This window comes from Lissotriton helveticus, chromosome 9 (genome assembly GCF_964261635.1).
Source record: "Lissotriton helveticus chromosome 9, aLisHel1.1, whole genome shotgun sequence".
In the NCBI taxonomy this organism is placed as follows: Eukaryota; Metazoa; Chordata; class Amphibia; order Caudata; family Salamandridae; genus Lissotriton; species Lissotriton helveticus.
The window spans coordinates 222,250,943-222,266,594 of NC_136070.1; the positions used below are offsets into that span (position 1 = coordinate 222,250,943).

A 15,652-nucleotide genomic window follows, 5' to 3' on the forward strand; every position below is an offset into this window, starting at 1 on the left:
CAAATTGTTCAAGAAATGCAAAACTTATAAAGTTATTTTTAAAAATATATAAGCTGGCATCATCTCTCAGCCCTCCCTCTGACAAATCTTACCTCAGGTGATGCATTTCCAGCTTCCAACCTCAGCTCTTTTTGCTGGAGGATCACCTACCTGTGATATTCTACATCAGGAAATGATCGTATCTGGAAGGCCCAAAATGAGAAATCTTACATAGGTAAAGTTAGAAAACGTAATTTGCTTTGTAAAGTGTAGAGTTTCCTAATTCCTAAAACTGATATATGTTTAAATATTAGTACAATTAGTACAGTTCAAGTAAAGGTATTTACATTTTTTGTGTATTAGAAACAAATTGACATCCTGCAGTCTTTCTTTTTGCACTTCTTTCACGCAGGGCCACTGGAATTATGGCATTCTGCAGCCATGCAGTTTTCCACATGATTATGGATTTGCTGCATTTGCCACATAATCTACCATCTGAGGAATAACTTGTGGATTTTTGAAACAAATTGTTTCTAGCTCCTAAAGATCCAAAGTTACTAAAACACTACATCATATGTTGCTGCGCAGTGGAAGGTCTTAGCAAAGGCTGACCTGTCTGCTTTCAGTTGCTGATAACTGTATTTGAATGTGGAACTGGTACTCATGAAGTGAAACTTTTGCCCAGACAGCGCTAACGTGTAAAAATGGCAAAATAATGAATTACTACTATCACAAAATGGGCTGGATTAAGCTGCATAATTTGTGTTTGTGCTTGCCACATAATTTATTCAACCTTGCCATATAATTATAATTTGGGCCTCTCCTGCACATAATTCCAGTTGCCCTGCCTATACCCTAGAAAGATTGTCACATAGTTCACATTGCAAACACCTCTCACTTTGCAGTCAGAGAAAGAAAAGAAAATATTTCCACATTAAGAGTAAGCTTCAATGTGTCAGTAGACATAGCCTGACATTTAACCTCTGTCTTTGAAGGTGCAGTCAATGTATCAAGATAAAATAATGCATGTTATTGCTAATTCACCTTCTGAACTTCAGCTTTTTTTTAAATTATAGTTAGACGGAATGCATTGATGTGAATGCAGTTCGTTAAGATAAACTGGTTTTCAACTGAGTTTTTCATCAATACTGTGGCAGCTGCCTCCTACATTTGGGGGGGAGGGGCAAGGATTATTATGGGCTGGTCCGGCCCTCAAATGCCCCCGGTGGCTATGGCCCTGAGTATACCTGTGTGCCAAATTGACAGCTAGCGCCAGTCTAGTCCAGCTGCACTGCCTGAGAGTAGCGCTTACAAAATGCAAATGTGATGGGAATGTCAGCACAGAGTTCAATCCGGCTCTGCCTCTCTGTCAATCAGTGTATGTACGACAGAGGGTCTCTTGCCTACCAATTTATGTGCACAGTGGAAAAACAGGTTGCTAAAGAAGCAACTAGTTGGAATCAGGACAGGAGCCGTAACCATTATAACAAGCATTTGCAATGCAATAGGTCCCGCAATTACACGAGTTTGAGCTATTGGCATTGTAAATGACAATGCCTTTTATTTATGTTTTGTTTTTTAAAACATAAATAAAAGGCATTGTCATTTAAAATGCTAATATATTAAACTCTCGCAAATGAGAGACCTATTGCATTGCAAATGCGTGTTATTGCACACTGCAACCACAAAGGCAATGACAAATGGGGAGATTAAAGGCATTTTCACAGAATCTACATCTTCTGGTTATTGCATCCAAGTGAGATGTTAATATTTAAAATGCTTTATTCTGGTAAAATACCTCTGAGGAGCCAGGCTCCTTACTGTTAGGAGATTTAGAAACTGCATTTATCTGTGGTTTAAGAAAGCTGGAGGCTATTGATAGGCATAAAGGGCATAGAAAAGGCTATCTACGAAACGCTACACGGTAATAACTCTCACATTAGCATTTCCAGCCTTGGGGGAAATAAGAAGGCTGGACTCGACATTCAAGATTAGGCTCGGTGCGAAGGCGTAGGCAATCTATTCAAACAGGGGTGTTGATTAGCTATGAGTGTACGCTTTTTTGTAATAAAAGAAGAAAGACAAAAAACAATCAATCAAGAATGGAAGCGAAAGGAAGGAGTGGCAGAAATAAAAAGTGAGCAGAGCGGAAATATGAGGAAGAAAGAGGAGAGGAAAGAAGCAATGAGAGAAAGTAAGGAGAGAAGAAAGAAATGCGAGGAAGAAGGAAATAAACAGAGAAAGTCAATGAAAGAGAAAAGACGTAAGAAAGGGAAGTGAAAGAGAAAGGGGGGTTGATAGCATGAGAGGGAAAAAGAGAAGAAAAGATAATTGAAAAGGAGAGGAATAGTGGCACTTACTGTAGGAGCAGTGCCGGTCACGTACGGGTCAGTCCTCCACCGCTATTACTACCCAAAGCACACATCCGCGGCCGGCAGCTCGAGGGAGGGAGGGGGAGGGTGGGGAATAAAAAAAAACAAGCAGCATGCGCTGCACAACCCTCGCGCACACCGGCTCCTTGCGCCACTGCCATTTTTAGGTCAGGCAGAGATGCGCAAGACAAACAAAAAGTCCCACAACTTAAAACAAGCCTTTAAGTACTTTGCCCGTGATGTTTGCACACAGCCTTTTGTCTGTAAGCCCCGTCCTTTTCAGACTGGGGGCGTGTTTTTGACTGTTGTTTTTATCCTTTGATGTTTTTAGGTCTTCGCCAGCTCGACTACGCATGTGCGCAGTCTTTCGTAGGCGGAGACCTAAAAACATCAAAGAATGTAAGAAACAACAGTCAAAAACACACCCTCTAGTCTGAAAAGGACGGGGCTTAGATAGGAAGAAGAACGTCACTAGGACCTCTTCTCCAATGGCTGGCCACCGTTTAGGAGGCCAGCCACTGGAGAAGAGGGGCGGGGCTTAACCTCGCTAGTGATGTTCTCTCTATCCCATTAAGTCTCGCCAGCGAGACTGCGCATGTGCGCAGTCTTTCGCAGGCGGAGACCTAAAAATAGGAGTCTTTTCAAAATTCAAAAAGTGTATTTCATTGACCTGTAGAATTATTTCACCTTTGTAAATCAAATTATAGCAGTGCCGTCATTTCACCTTCGTAACTCAAATTATAGCAGTGCATTCAGAAGTATTTTTTTTTAAGGTTTCGTTTTCAAACATGAATTTAGAAACATTCTTGCTCACCCCAAAACCCCCTCCCCACCCCCCCCCAGACAACAATGCCATCCAAGCACATGAGATGGTTTTCTACAGCACGCATCCAGAAGTAATTATTTTGAAGTCCTTTTATATGTGATCATGAAAATGAGGGAAATTGAAACAAAACAATTGCCCAGGGTCGCACAATTGGGTCAAGCGGAGAAGCTAGGTTGTATCCCGTTTTCTAGTTTCAAATTGCGCAATTCAGTTCAGCCAGTAGATATACATGCTTCGCTTCTCCTACATCCATTTACAACACTCCATTCCCTCCCCCGCTGGCATCACTACGGCCCTCAGACACCAAGACCAAACTTTGCGGCCCCACTGGGAAAGTGTTTGAGAGTACCCATGCTCTAAGTTCATCAGTGACGCTGTCCTTCTTTTATTTCTAGTCAATGTGCTGCTTCGCTCCCCGGTTGAGTGTACCGCCCACTAGGCGTCACCATGGAAGCGTTTAGTTTGTGCACGTGACCTCCGTGCCTTTACGTCCTCTCAAGCACTATGGGGCGAGGTGGTCGCTGTAGGCTATGACGTCGATCCCGGGTTACTGTGACGTAGAAGCTGCTTGGTCGCGGATCTAACCCATACTGATGGGATTGGAGGAGCAAGGGGCTGCGGCAGTTACGTCAGAGCCGGGCGATGAGTGTCCGTAGACGGCTCCCGCTTCCACGTAGCGCTGCCTGAGACCTGTTCATGGCAGCGGCCGGCAGCGCCGTGGTGGTGACGCCGGTGCCCGAGTCCTTCCACCGCAGGCAGCTCAGTGGCTATGAGGAGCGAGGCGCCGGCCGCGGCCAGATGTTGATGTGTGATGAACGCACCAGCCCGAGCCCTCGGATCCCTCGGCAGCTGAGCCTTCCCAGTCCCCTGATCCCGGGCCACCCCCGGATCCCTCATCAGCGTCGCCTCACCAGCCCCCCGTCCCACCCACCTCTGCCTGAACCACGTAGCCTCCACGCTTCCCTGGTCCCCGAGAGAAACAGCCTGCTACAGCCCTCCTCCTCCAGCTGCTCCCGCACAGCGCAGCTCATGGAGGAGGATGAGGTGATCCTGCGCCGCCTGTGCAGCCCCCGGGAGTGCGGGTCGCCTTTGCGAGCTCTGCTCTCCCGCACGGCCCAGCGCGGGGGCCGGTTGGACTTTTCGCAGCGCGCGGGCCTGTTTTCGACACTGCCGCGGGTTCTCCGAGACTGCGGGCCTGAGCACAGGCTGCTGTGTGTGCAGTTGCTGGGTGCCCTGTGTGAGGGGGGCGAGTCCGACCTCGAACCCCTGCGTCTTGCTGTTGTGCCCGAGCTCCTGCGGGCTCTGCCCGAGGAGAACGAGGCGCTACAGCTGGAGTCGGTGCACGCGCTGCAAGTGTGCCTTAAACACAGCCTGCGACCCCAGGACTTACTACGAGCACTGGTGGAGCACGGTCTGGAAAGCCCCGAGCCCAGTGTCCGCACCTCAGTCGCCCTGCACATTCCGAGCCTTCTCACACCGGACCTGGTTGGTCTGGACCTCGGAGAGGTGACCCTCTGCTTGGCCAAGAGGATGAGCTGTGCCCCCGCCGGGGAGCCCACGGGCTTGGCCCTAGACACCCTGAGGCACATAAAGCGGCACGTTGGCCCAGATGTCTTCCAGAGCTATATCCAGCGCCTCCCGCCCAATGCCAGAAGGAAATGCAGCAGCCTGGCCGAACCGGAGACTGACACGAGAGGCCCCCAGAGACTGGGGTCAGCTGCGAGAGACGGCTTTACCTCCAAGGACAAGAGCAGTCTGCGAGAGACGGCTCTAGAAAATACCAACAGGCCTTCCGTCCAGGGAAGACGGGGGCCCCCAAGTAGCAGCCCGCAGGACCAGAGCAGCGCGAGAGAAAAGAACAAGCATTCTATTCAGGGGGGCGAGTGGCCCCAAAGCAGAGCTTGCCTTCCTTCCGAGGAACATAGCTGCCTTAAATTTGGACTCATCCCACCGGACCTATACCACGCTCTCCTGGACCCTGAGGATTACAAAGGACGCACCCGTGCAATGGAGGAGCTGAAAGCCAAGGCGCAGGACTTCTCGCCCGCCCTGGCTCCATCTTCCAGTGTCCTCGGTCTCCTCAGCTTCTTGTGTAACTTGATGGATGACTCTAACTTCACAGTCCTGCTCTGTGCACTGGAAGTTCTCAACCTGTTGGTGCTGAACCTTGGTCAGAGCACAGGACAGTACCTGCGGCCCGTCATCTCCGCCACAGTCAAAGTCTTGGGGGACAACAAGGCAGTCATCAGGCAGGAGTACATGAAGACCTACATGAAGCTAATGAAAGTCGTAGGACCACAGGAGGTGCTCTGCCTATTGCTGGAACATGTGAAGCACAAGCAATCCCGAGTCAGGGAGGAGGTTGTGAACATCACAATTGCAGCTCTGCTCACCTACCCAAGTGAAGATTTCAACCTGCCTCAGCTCTCCCGGGACATAGCCCCATGTCTTGTGGATATTAAACGAAAGGTACGCCATGCAGCGCTGGAGGCATTTGCTGTGCTGGCCTCGTCCATGGGTTCAGATAAAGCCAGCCTCTTCAAGGCAGTGGATATTGTGGAACTTAATGAGGAGGGGGATGGAGTGATGCATGCAGTCCAGGCAAGGCTAGCCAGAAAAACCCTTCCCAAACTTGATGCACAAGGTCTAGTAGACTATGCCACCCCTCTACCCACCTCTGCTCATGGAAGAGGTGCTCACATTCTTCCAGGAGCGGACTCAGACTGGCTTCTGTCAGGATGTAGGACTCAGAGTGCGCACACTCCCAGCGGTGACAGTGCCCTCAGGCGCCATGGATCCTACAATGACCTACTGCTTCTGGCTGATCCCACCGTTGGTGCCAGGAGGGTGTTAAGCGCAGGTAAAGGGAAAAACAAACTGCCTTGGGAGAATGATTCCGCTCCAGTAGAGGGAGTTCAAGCAAAGGATTCCCTATATGCCAAGGAGCTCCAACAGGTAACTGTGATTTCTTTCATTATTTAGTTTTAATGTATTGTATATTCGATGTTTCAAATATTGATCCTGCTTTCAGAACTAGAAGCTGCTAACGGAGAGGCCTGTTTATCTGTGAACACCAACTCTTCATATTTTAACATTAGAAATGCCAACACAAATTGCAGTGCCTCTTTGTCGTAAACCCAGGGCAGTGCTACCACTCATGCTGTTAAAGATTCTGCATGTCTGGGCTGGCTACTTTCTAGCTCTGATCGTTTTACGTGTGACTGGTGACAAAGCAGCTAAATTGTGCATACAAAATCCACAGCAGGTGACTCACACTGCTCATCACAGACCAAAAATAAAATAACCATATTGATTAACATGCATCCATTTACATTTTGTAGCAAATGTTTTAAATGCGAAAATAGCATACTGGAAACCTTCTCTGTATACCTGGGCCCACATCCGTGTTTGCCTGCTTAGAAACCTCACTACTGTGTTGAGTTAATTAGCACGGTGCGCCGGGAAACAAGATAACCGGGTGTCACACTTCAGCTGCTGCCTCTTTTGAATAGACTGTTTGCATGATTTATGTCAACATTTATCGCAGTTAGCTTTTGCATAGAAGCGAAGTGACGTTTGGAGATTTGTGTTAGATATGTGCCGTATTTACATCAGTTGAAGGTTTTCTGTTCTTTTCTATCATACAGTGTTTGGCACGTTGTGCCCCTATATTTCAGTTTGGTGCCTTGTGAATGGAACTCTGGACAGGAGCGGTCACACACATTTTCAGTTAATTACAATGTTGTTTGACTTTGGCCGTGACCGAACACACCCATCCGACTGTCTGTTGATGCTTGTAAACACCAGGCTAGCAGATGTTGACATAGGGCATTATTGTCTTTTTACGTAAGTGTAATTGTTTTGAAAGGGAGAGGATTTTTTTAATGACACTACATTGATCCCTAGTACCTTATTCAAGCATGCACACTTGACCTTTGTGAGGATATTTTACTGTAAACTCTGCTTCAGCCACACCCATACATCTCGGTCTGCTTATATTTTGCTAAATCCTATAATGACATTTTGAATTTTGGGCTAGCCAACTTTGCCCAAGGGTTAGCACATTGTATAAACATTTCAGGTGTTATGTGTATTTATAAATCGCACTATCACTTGCAAGGTTGTCTTGGCACTGGCAGGTGTATGTGTGTGTGCACCTAGCCCTGCCTAGGGCAGGTTGATTCATTTAAAAGTCAGGTCTTCAGCTTCTTACTGAATTAAAGAAATAAGGAGGAGGCAGCTTAGATGTGACGTGGAAGGCTGTTCCACGCTTTAGGAGTGACATAAGTGACTATCTGCCCTCCTGATCTGGTTCTTTGCATGTGTTGGTTGTGTTCACTCAGGTGTCCTGAGGAGTGAATGTGTGTGGGTGGTTGGTCAAAGGAGATGCAAGTGTTCAGATAGTTGGGGCCCATGTTGATTAGTGCCTTGAATGCATGTGTGAAATGAGCACATTTGTGTATTGGAAGCTGGTGGAGGTCCATGAGGTGGGGTTGGATGTGAGTTTTGTCTTGGAGGTTGATGATTAATGTGGCTGCAGAGTTCTGGATGGTTTGCAGTCTTCTGGTGAGTTGCTTGGTAATCCCGATGATGAGGGTGTCCCTATAGTCAACTTGCTGGTGACTAGTGCATAAGTGTCTGTTTTTGTGGTATTGCTTGGGTGCCACCTGAAGCTCTTTCTTAAAATCTTCAGGGTGTGGAAACAAGATGCATGATGGCGTTGACTTGTTGTAGTCATGTCCAGTTTGCAGTCGATGATGATGATTCAGAGGTTCCTTGTGTAGGTGAGGGTCGGAGTTTGGCTAGCCACTAGTTGAAATCCCGAACTGAGGTGTTCTTTCTGAGGATCACTACTTCTGTCTTGTTGGCGTTGAGCTTGACATTTGGCTTACATCCATTTAGCGACTTTGGTAATTCAGGCGGTGAACCTGTTTCTTGTGTTGGGTGCCTTATCCGAGAGGGAAAGTATGAGCTGCATGTCGTCAGAGACGGCAGGATGTTGGTCTGCGTATAGATGACGTTGGCCAAATGGATATTGTATGCCTTGAAGAGGGTGTGGCTGAGCGATAAACCTTGAGGCGCTCTGCAATGATTTTGTGGGCTTTCAAGCAGAAAGGTGTCAGTCTGACATCTTGTGTTCCATCGATTTAAAAGCAGCAGATCCAGTGGAGAGCGAGTCCTTGGATGCCAATCTCGTGCAGGCTCCTTAGACCTCAAACTCAATAAAATGTTACCAAACTTGCAGGTCTAGTAATCTCTGAATAATCATATTCGACCTAATTGTAATGTGCTGGACCCATACACTGGTCTCAACTGTGTGACCATAGGCAACTATTTTAATTCACCGAGCTGCCTTTTTTTGTATCTTTATCACATATGAGAGCACCTTCAAATATGCGAATTCAGCATGTCTGCGGTGCAAAACACTCTCTTGTTTGATTTAATCGACCAAACATTTGCTCCATTTATAATAAGAATCTAGACCGCATATAGGGTATGTATAACCCCTGACTTGCCTCTTCGTTCACTAATAGCATTGGCATCGGGGTGGGGACAGGAATGATTTTCCGTTCATGTTTAAGAACTCACACTTTTAATAATCATAATACTAAACATAATATGGGAACGCACTGTTCTTTACAGTCAGTTTTACTGAGAACACTATATAGCGTACAAACAATATGTGGAAATCAGATTTCTGCAAACATTTATCATTTGTACATCACCAAGTAAAGTGTTCCGATTTATTTTGATCCTATTAAAATCTTTGTTCCCATTTCACTTAAGAATTACAACAAATGTTTTTAGGTCGAGCGTGAGTCAGCGCGCATGCGTTGCTCTGCAAGACTTGTTGTGGAGTATAGAAGGAAAGCAGCGCCCACTCTCCACTGATATTTTTCATTGGCTTGTGTCATTGTCCTTCGTAAACGCTGGCTTGCGATTTGTTAGGGTTGTTAGTCCCTCATTGGTGCTGCCTTGTCTGCATTTGAATACACCTCATACAAGGGGAGCTGAGAGGGATAAGTACAGGACCTAGGTTGCCCTCCACTCACACTATATTAAACAAACTAAACCTGGTCCTTTACAATAGGCAATAATTTTTTCCATCAGCTGTGATAAGTCATTACTATAGACTCAATGTAATCTATTGGTAATAATATTTCTATCAGCAGGGTGTGCCTCTTTCATATCTTCTAAAAAACCACCCTCTAAGTGTCTGTGTGCATATGTTCAAATATCGAGCTGGCACTCTACTAAGTATGTAGAAGAAAAGATTAAGAAAAAAGGTGTGGAAGGGAGGAAGGAACCTCACGGGAGCAACCACCAGGGAATTTCTGACTGGTACTCGTCAGTGTGTTCCTCTTATCATCATCGGCTCCTTCCAACCCAAAGAATAAGTTGCAAAAAATGATGTAGAAAGGAAAACAATAATGAACAACTCAAATAGTGGTGATACCAAACTACATATATGTGCACTACAACCCCCTGAGGAGTAAGAGCCGCTATTCGGCCCTCTACTACTACTAAAAACCGGGTCAGGTATCCCTAGCTATCTGATAATTTATTCTGTGCCGGGTACCTACTCCTATTAAAACCTACACTCTACAGTTGTGCTTCGGTTTAATATATAAGAAGCCAACATGTTTCGTTGCCTGTCACCCTTGGTCGGCAACTTCTTCAGGGCTGGGGGTTACCTTTGCCACACATTTCTCGATTCTTCCAGTATTTAAATCTAGAGACACATCAACAAAGATAAAAACATAGAGTGACACGGTTAGATATATTGCCCTTGTTGTAAACAGTTTATCGTATGCCAAATGTGCATTGAGACTAGCCGTGTTTACCTTGATAGGGGTACGCGATGGCATACCTATGGTTAACTCCTGTATACGCATTTCACTGTATCGGTCCCCTTTAAAAGAGTCGGCCGCTTTATGTCAACCTACAAGTATCATCATGAAAAACGAGTGGTTAGATGGTTTATGAGGGAGCCCCCTCATTCACTCGCTTCCCTATGTTCAGCTTCATGGTCATTTTACCACACTGCACCCTCTGTACAAAAAACTCCGTAGCTGCACTGCCTCACATTGTAATATAGGACTACGGCCATGCGTTAACAATGTCTAACAACAACACGCATTAGTCAAACAATGTTGCCCCTCTGTTACTTGTGCCGCCCGATAATGCAGAGTGGAGCAAGCGCTAAGCGCTAGAGGTGTTTATCACACGGAGAAAACTGACATCAAACACTCGTGATCCTGTACTATTAACGCCCTAACCCCCGTAGAGTGTACAAGTGGTCCCGCACCCCTTACCGTCACTTGTTGTCAATATTGACTCTTCTCGGGCTCCCGTTGCCGGTCACTAAGACTGTGTTTCTCTCGGATGAATATATCCGGGATCATGACGCGAAACGTCGGGGCGTGCGTCCCGAACGTGTGACGTCACGGGACCCGTGTACGCTTGGCAGCCATCTTAGAGTGGTGCAATACCAATACAGGCACCCCTATCTGAATGTACTATGGGTTTCTGTTCTAATATAACCCTGTTCCATCTCACTGATACTGAAGGTTACTGGAAATGTAAGCTCAGGAATGCCATGAGTATCTACTCAAGTACCTATTACTAGTTCACCCTAGATTCATTACATTCGATGTGCAAACGGTGTGGGGTTCTGACGTTCAATCGGTGGATCAAAAAGTGACAGGTGTACAGTTTTTAGGGGGAATCCAGTGCTACTCTATCTGATTCTGCCCCTATATGTATATTTTAATCTGAGGACTCACTGGGGAGTAGTCGCATATGTCATGATACAAGGGTTAGGGCACTGTTGATCATCAAGGTGAAAACTATTCATGAAGGCCCTTCTGTTACGACAGTATCATTGTGTGATGACCTTATTCCATTCAATAAGGTCATTGAGACCTTGTCTGTCCGCTTGTTCCTGATAAATCCATCGGGCTTCTTTAGTTATTAGCCGAGTTTCGATGTTTGTAGAATCCCCCTGAATTTTTTCTAGAACTAACCAGCGCATCTCTCTGGGTTGGTGTTTCAACTCTTTGTAGTGTTCGACCAGTCTAGTAGTTAATCGGCGTGCTTTAATCGTGCTTAAGTGTTCTTGAATACGGACCTTCACTTTTCGCGTGGTTAGACCTATATAGTGAAGACCGCACGGGCATGTCAAGCGATAAATTACATTGGCCGTGTTGCAATTCGTAAAGGTATTCAAGTACCAGGTCTTGCCACTCATAAGTTGGACACTTTTGGTCTTACCAGTGAGCCCGCATACAGAGCACCCGCCACACGGGTAATGTCCAGTTGGGCTCTCTCCTGTGGATGTCGTCTGCCTGATGCGAGAATGCACCAGTCTGTCTTTCAAGTGGCATTTTGAAGTTGGTAGTGCTAAGAAGGTCCCAGTGTTTTCTCAGAATCTGACGGTTTTTCGTTGATAACGGGTCAAACGTGGTGACCACTGGTACGCAATCTCCTTTTTCCCTTGGAGTTCTTTCCAAAAGAGCTGCTCTAGGTGTATTTAGAGCCCTTTTCCATGTTGTCTTGACCACTTTTTTGGGATAAGCTCGTTTTTCCAATTTCTCCACCAGATCACTGGCTGATTGCACGTATTTCTCGGTAGTGCTACAATTTCTCCGGTAACGGAGAAATTGCCCCACCGGTGAGTTATCCCGGAGTGCACGGGGATAAAATGAACCATAGTGCAACAGTAAGTTTTTGTCTGTGGGTTTCTTATGGACCTGTGTAGTGAGCCGGTCATCCAGGGCTGCAATGTCCAAGTCCAGATAAACTGCAGTTTCTCTGTTGTAGTGCCAGGTAAATTTGAGACATTGGTCTAAGTTGTTTAATCACGTGAAGAATGTTAGTAGCTCAGTTTCGGTGCCTTCCCATATACATAACACATCATCAATAAACCTTTTACAGAGACAGATGTTCTTCTGGTAAGGATTTGAAGGATGGTCAATGTAATGTTGTTCAAATTGTCCAACATAGATGCAGGCAAGACTGGGGGCAAATGTAGCCCCCATCGATGTCCCGGATATCTGTAAGTACAACTGGTCTTTATATTGAAAAAAGTTCAGAGTGAGGGCTAGCTCTACACATTGAAGGACAAAAGATTGTGGTGTGTCATAAAACCACTCACTAGTCGCTAGTGCCCGCGCTGCTGCCACCAGCGTGGCTTCCTGAGGAATACTCGTATAAAGCGACTCAATGTCGATGGTAACCAGATATTGTCGCTTGGGATCATACTTTATAGTTTCTAAGATGTTTAGGACATCGGTCGTGTCCTGCACATATGAAGCTTGAGTGATGACACATTCGCGCAGAAAGAAATCTGAAAATTGGGACAATGGTTCCAATACAGACTGGATGCCTTCAACTATAGGGCGTCCCGGTGGTGGAGATTGTGCCTTGTGGATTTTTGGCACAATATAGAATGCCGGGATCCTGGATTTGGTGTTGATTAAGAAACCCATCTCCTTCGCCGTGATCCATTTCTTTTCTTTAGCATTGGTCACCATTGTCGTGATGGTGGTGAGAAGTTCACTCGTGGGGTCACGTGCTAGAGGCTGGTAATTCTGTCGTGCTCCCTACAGACGCATGATTTCTGTCTCGTAATCCACAGTGAATAAATGATATGTCTCAATCTAGGCAACAAATACAATAAAAATAGGAAAGGACTGAGCTACAACATTGGTTTTTGCTAAAAAGAGTACAATTTTATTCAGAGTTATCAAAAACATAATTTCATGTTACAAATTCAATATCAGCAATTAACAAATATAACACAATAAAATAGAAATTCAAAATATCATTAAAAAAGAGAAATCCAGTTGTGTATATTGATATACATAAAATAGAAACAAAATAAAAACAGAATGTGGCAAATTATATCTCTACGCGCGTTTCGGCGGACCAGCGCCTTCTTCTGGAGCAGCCACGATAATTTCTATTTCGATTTCTGTCCAGGGATGGATTTCCAAATGAAGTTAATACTGTCAGCTGATTTCAGGTATAACTCTTTTTGGTTTTATGCTTCCTGAGATATGAAAAAGAGTTCCATTTAAACCCGCCGACCGGAAACAGTGTCGAAATCACAAGAACTTTTGTTTGCTTGATAGCGAAAATATAATCCTCCTGATGTGGGGATCTTGTTAAGGGTAATTTCCTTTTTTGTTTATGTTCCAATAGGGTTGGTTGATGTTAGGTTAAAATAACTCCCTGTCCAATCGAAATTAACAGGGCTCTTGGTTTCCGGCGGCGGGACGCGAGGTTTCCGTAGTCCTTACACGATCGAATCCACAGTGTTCATCACAACGACAGCACCGCCTTTGTCTGCCGGTTTAATTGTCAACAGGTCGTTGTTTTCCAAAGATTTAACCGCTATCCATTCCGCCTTGCTCATGTTGGAGTATGTTCGCTTCCAGTCAGATTGTTTGAGTTGCTCAATGTCATGCAATATTTTCTCTTCAAAGACTGCAACCTCGGGGCCCATAGCTTGTGTGGGAGGACAAAAGGTGTAGGGACGATGGAGATTAGAATTAAACACCGAAGGTGGATCTAAGTTTTTGTCTGCGAAATTTTTTTTCAATTTGATTTTTCTTATAGTTTCATAGATTTCGCTTCTACACTTAAAGCTATCATGTGTAGGCGTTGGCACAAAGCCAAGTCCCTATTAAGTACTTGATGTTCACCTTGTGTAAGCACATGGTCGGATAAATTAACCACTATATCATTATCATGTGCAGTTAGAATTGTGGTTGCTTGGGTCCTCTGCTCCGGGTGACTCGTGGGAAGTAGGTTTGCCATGTTGGATTCCACCTGGACTGTCCTCTGCCTCTCTGTCCTCGGCCTCCCCCTCTCCCTCGATCTGCCTGTTGCTGTTCTAAAAAAGACCTAAACAGTGCTCCCAAATCTTCGTCTGTCCTTCCTTGTGTGTTAAACCTAACCCGGCCCTGATTAGATGTAGAGGGTTGGCCACTCGTGTCTTCCTCCTCACTACTGGTGTTATCGAATGTCCAGCTTTGTGGTGTCCTCCTACCCTGACGTCTGCCCCCTCTAGCCCCAGCTGGTTGGAAAGTCAGGTCTGCTCTGGTTTGATAATGTTTATCTTCAGTATATGGGAACGCCCACTCATGTGTAAATTTGTCCAAGTTACGTTTCAGGCCCTTGATTTTTTGAATCACCATGTATGTCTTATATTCACCCAAATCAATTTGTATTTGGGCTAGTTGGTCCTTAGTGTCAATTATGGTGGTATCTGCTTTGATGGTCTCCTCTAGTTCTAATATTTCTTTGAGGAGTTCCTCGCTGAGGCGCTTAGCAGTATTAATGATGAGGATGAGCCAATCCCGGGTACACTTGTTGGCGATGTAGCTCCAATCGACCCGGAATCGCTTGTCCTCAAGAAAGATTTTTGGCTCTAAACGTACTAAAAGGCTAGCTGGGGCTGCTCACGCAAGGGGACCGATACAGTGAAATGCGTATACAGGAGTTAACCATAGGTATGCCATCGCGTACCCCTATCAAGGTAAACACGGCTAGTCTCAATGCACAGTTGGCATACGATAAACTGTTTACAACAAGGGCAATATATCTAACCGTGTCACTCTATGTTTTTATCTTTGTTGATGTGTCTCTAGATTTAAATACTGGAAGAATCCAGAAATGTGTGGCAAAGGTAACCCCCAGCCCTGAAGAAGTTGCCGACCAAAAGTGACAGGCAACAAAACATGTTGGCTTCTTATATATTAAACCGTAGCACAACTGTAGAGTGTAGGTTTTAATAGGAGTAGGTACCCGGCACAGAATAAACTATCAGATAGCTAGGAATACCTGACCCAGTTTTTAGTAGTAGTAGAGGGCCGGATAGCGGCTCTCACTCCTCAAGGGGTTGTAGTGCACATATATGTAGTATAGGTATCACCACTATTTGAGTTGTTCATTATTGTTTTCCTTTCTACATCATTTTTTGCAACTTTTCTTATTCTTTGGGTTGGAAGGAGCCGATGATGATAAGAGGACCACACTGACGAGTACCAGTCAGAAGTTCCCTGGTGGTTGCTCCCGTGAGGTTCCTTCCTCCCATCCACACCTTTTTTCTTAATCTTTTCTTCTACATACTTAGTAGAGTGCCAGCTCGATATTTGAAAATATGCACACAGACACTGAGGCTGGTTTTTTAGAAGGTTTTTTAGAAGATATGAAAGAGGCACACCCTGTTGATAGAAATATTATTACCAATAGATTACATTGAGTCTATAGTAATGACTATCACAGCTGATGGAAAAAATGATTGCCTGTTGTAAAGGACCAGGTTTAGTTTGTTTAATGCATTTGAATACACCCATGGCGACTGGTCCCTTTACTTCCGATGCGAGAAGGCCTGTCTTATTTTGTTTGTAAGCACTCTTTTCTTTAATGGGGGTTCTCCTACTGCAGGCACAGCGTGCTTTCCCCA

General features: G+C 45.4%; 1 protein-coding gene across 1 annotated transcript in view; it reads left to right on the forward strand.

The window, feature by feature from the left end:
• Window positions 1-3,641: 3,641 nt before the first annotated feature.
• The window catches only part of TOGARAM1 (TOG array regulator of axonemal microtubules 1), a 778,500-nt gene continuing 766,489 nt past the window's right edge, over window positions 3,642-15,652 (forward strand). Inside the window, exon 1 of the mRNA XM_078659754.1 lies at window positions 3,642-6,132. Within this exon, the coding sequence (XP_078515880.1) occupies window positions 3,874-6,132 (2,259 nt within the window). The 5' untranslated portion in view covers window positions 3,642-3,873. The remainder of the gene's footprint in view (window positions 6,133-15,652) is intronic.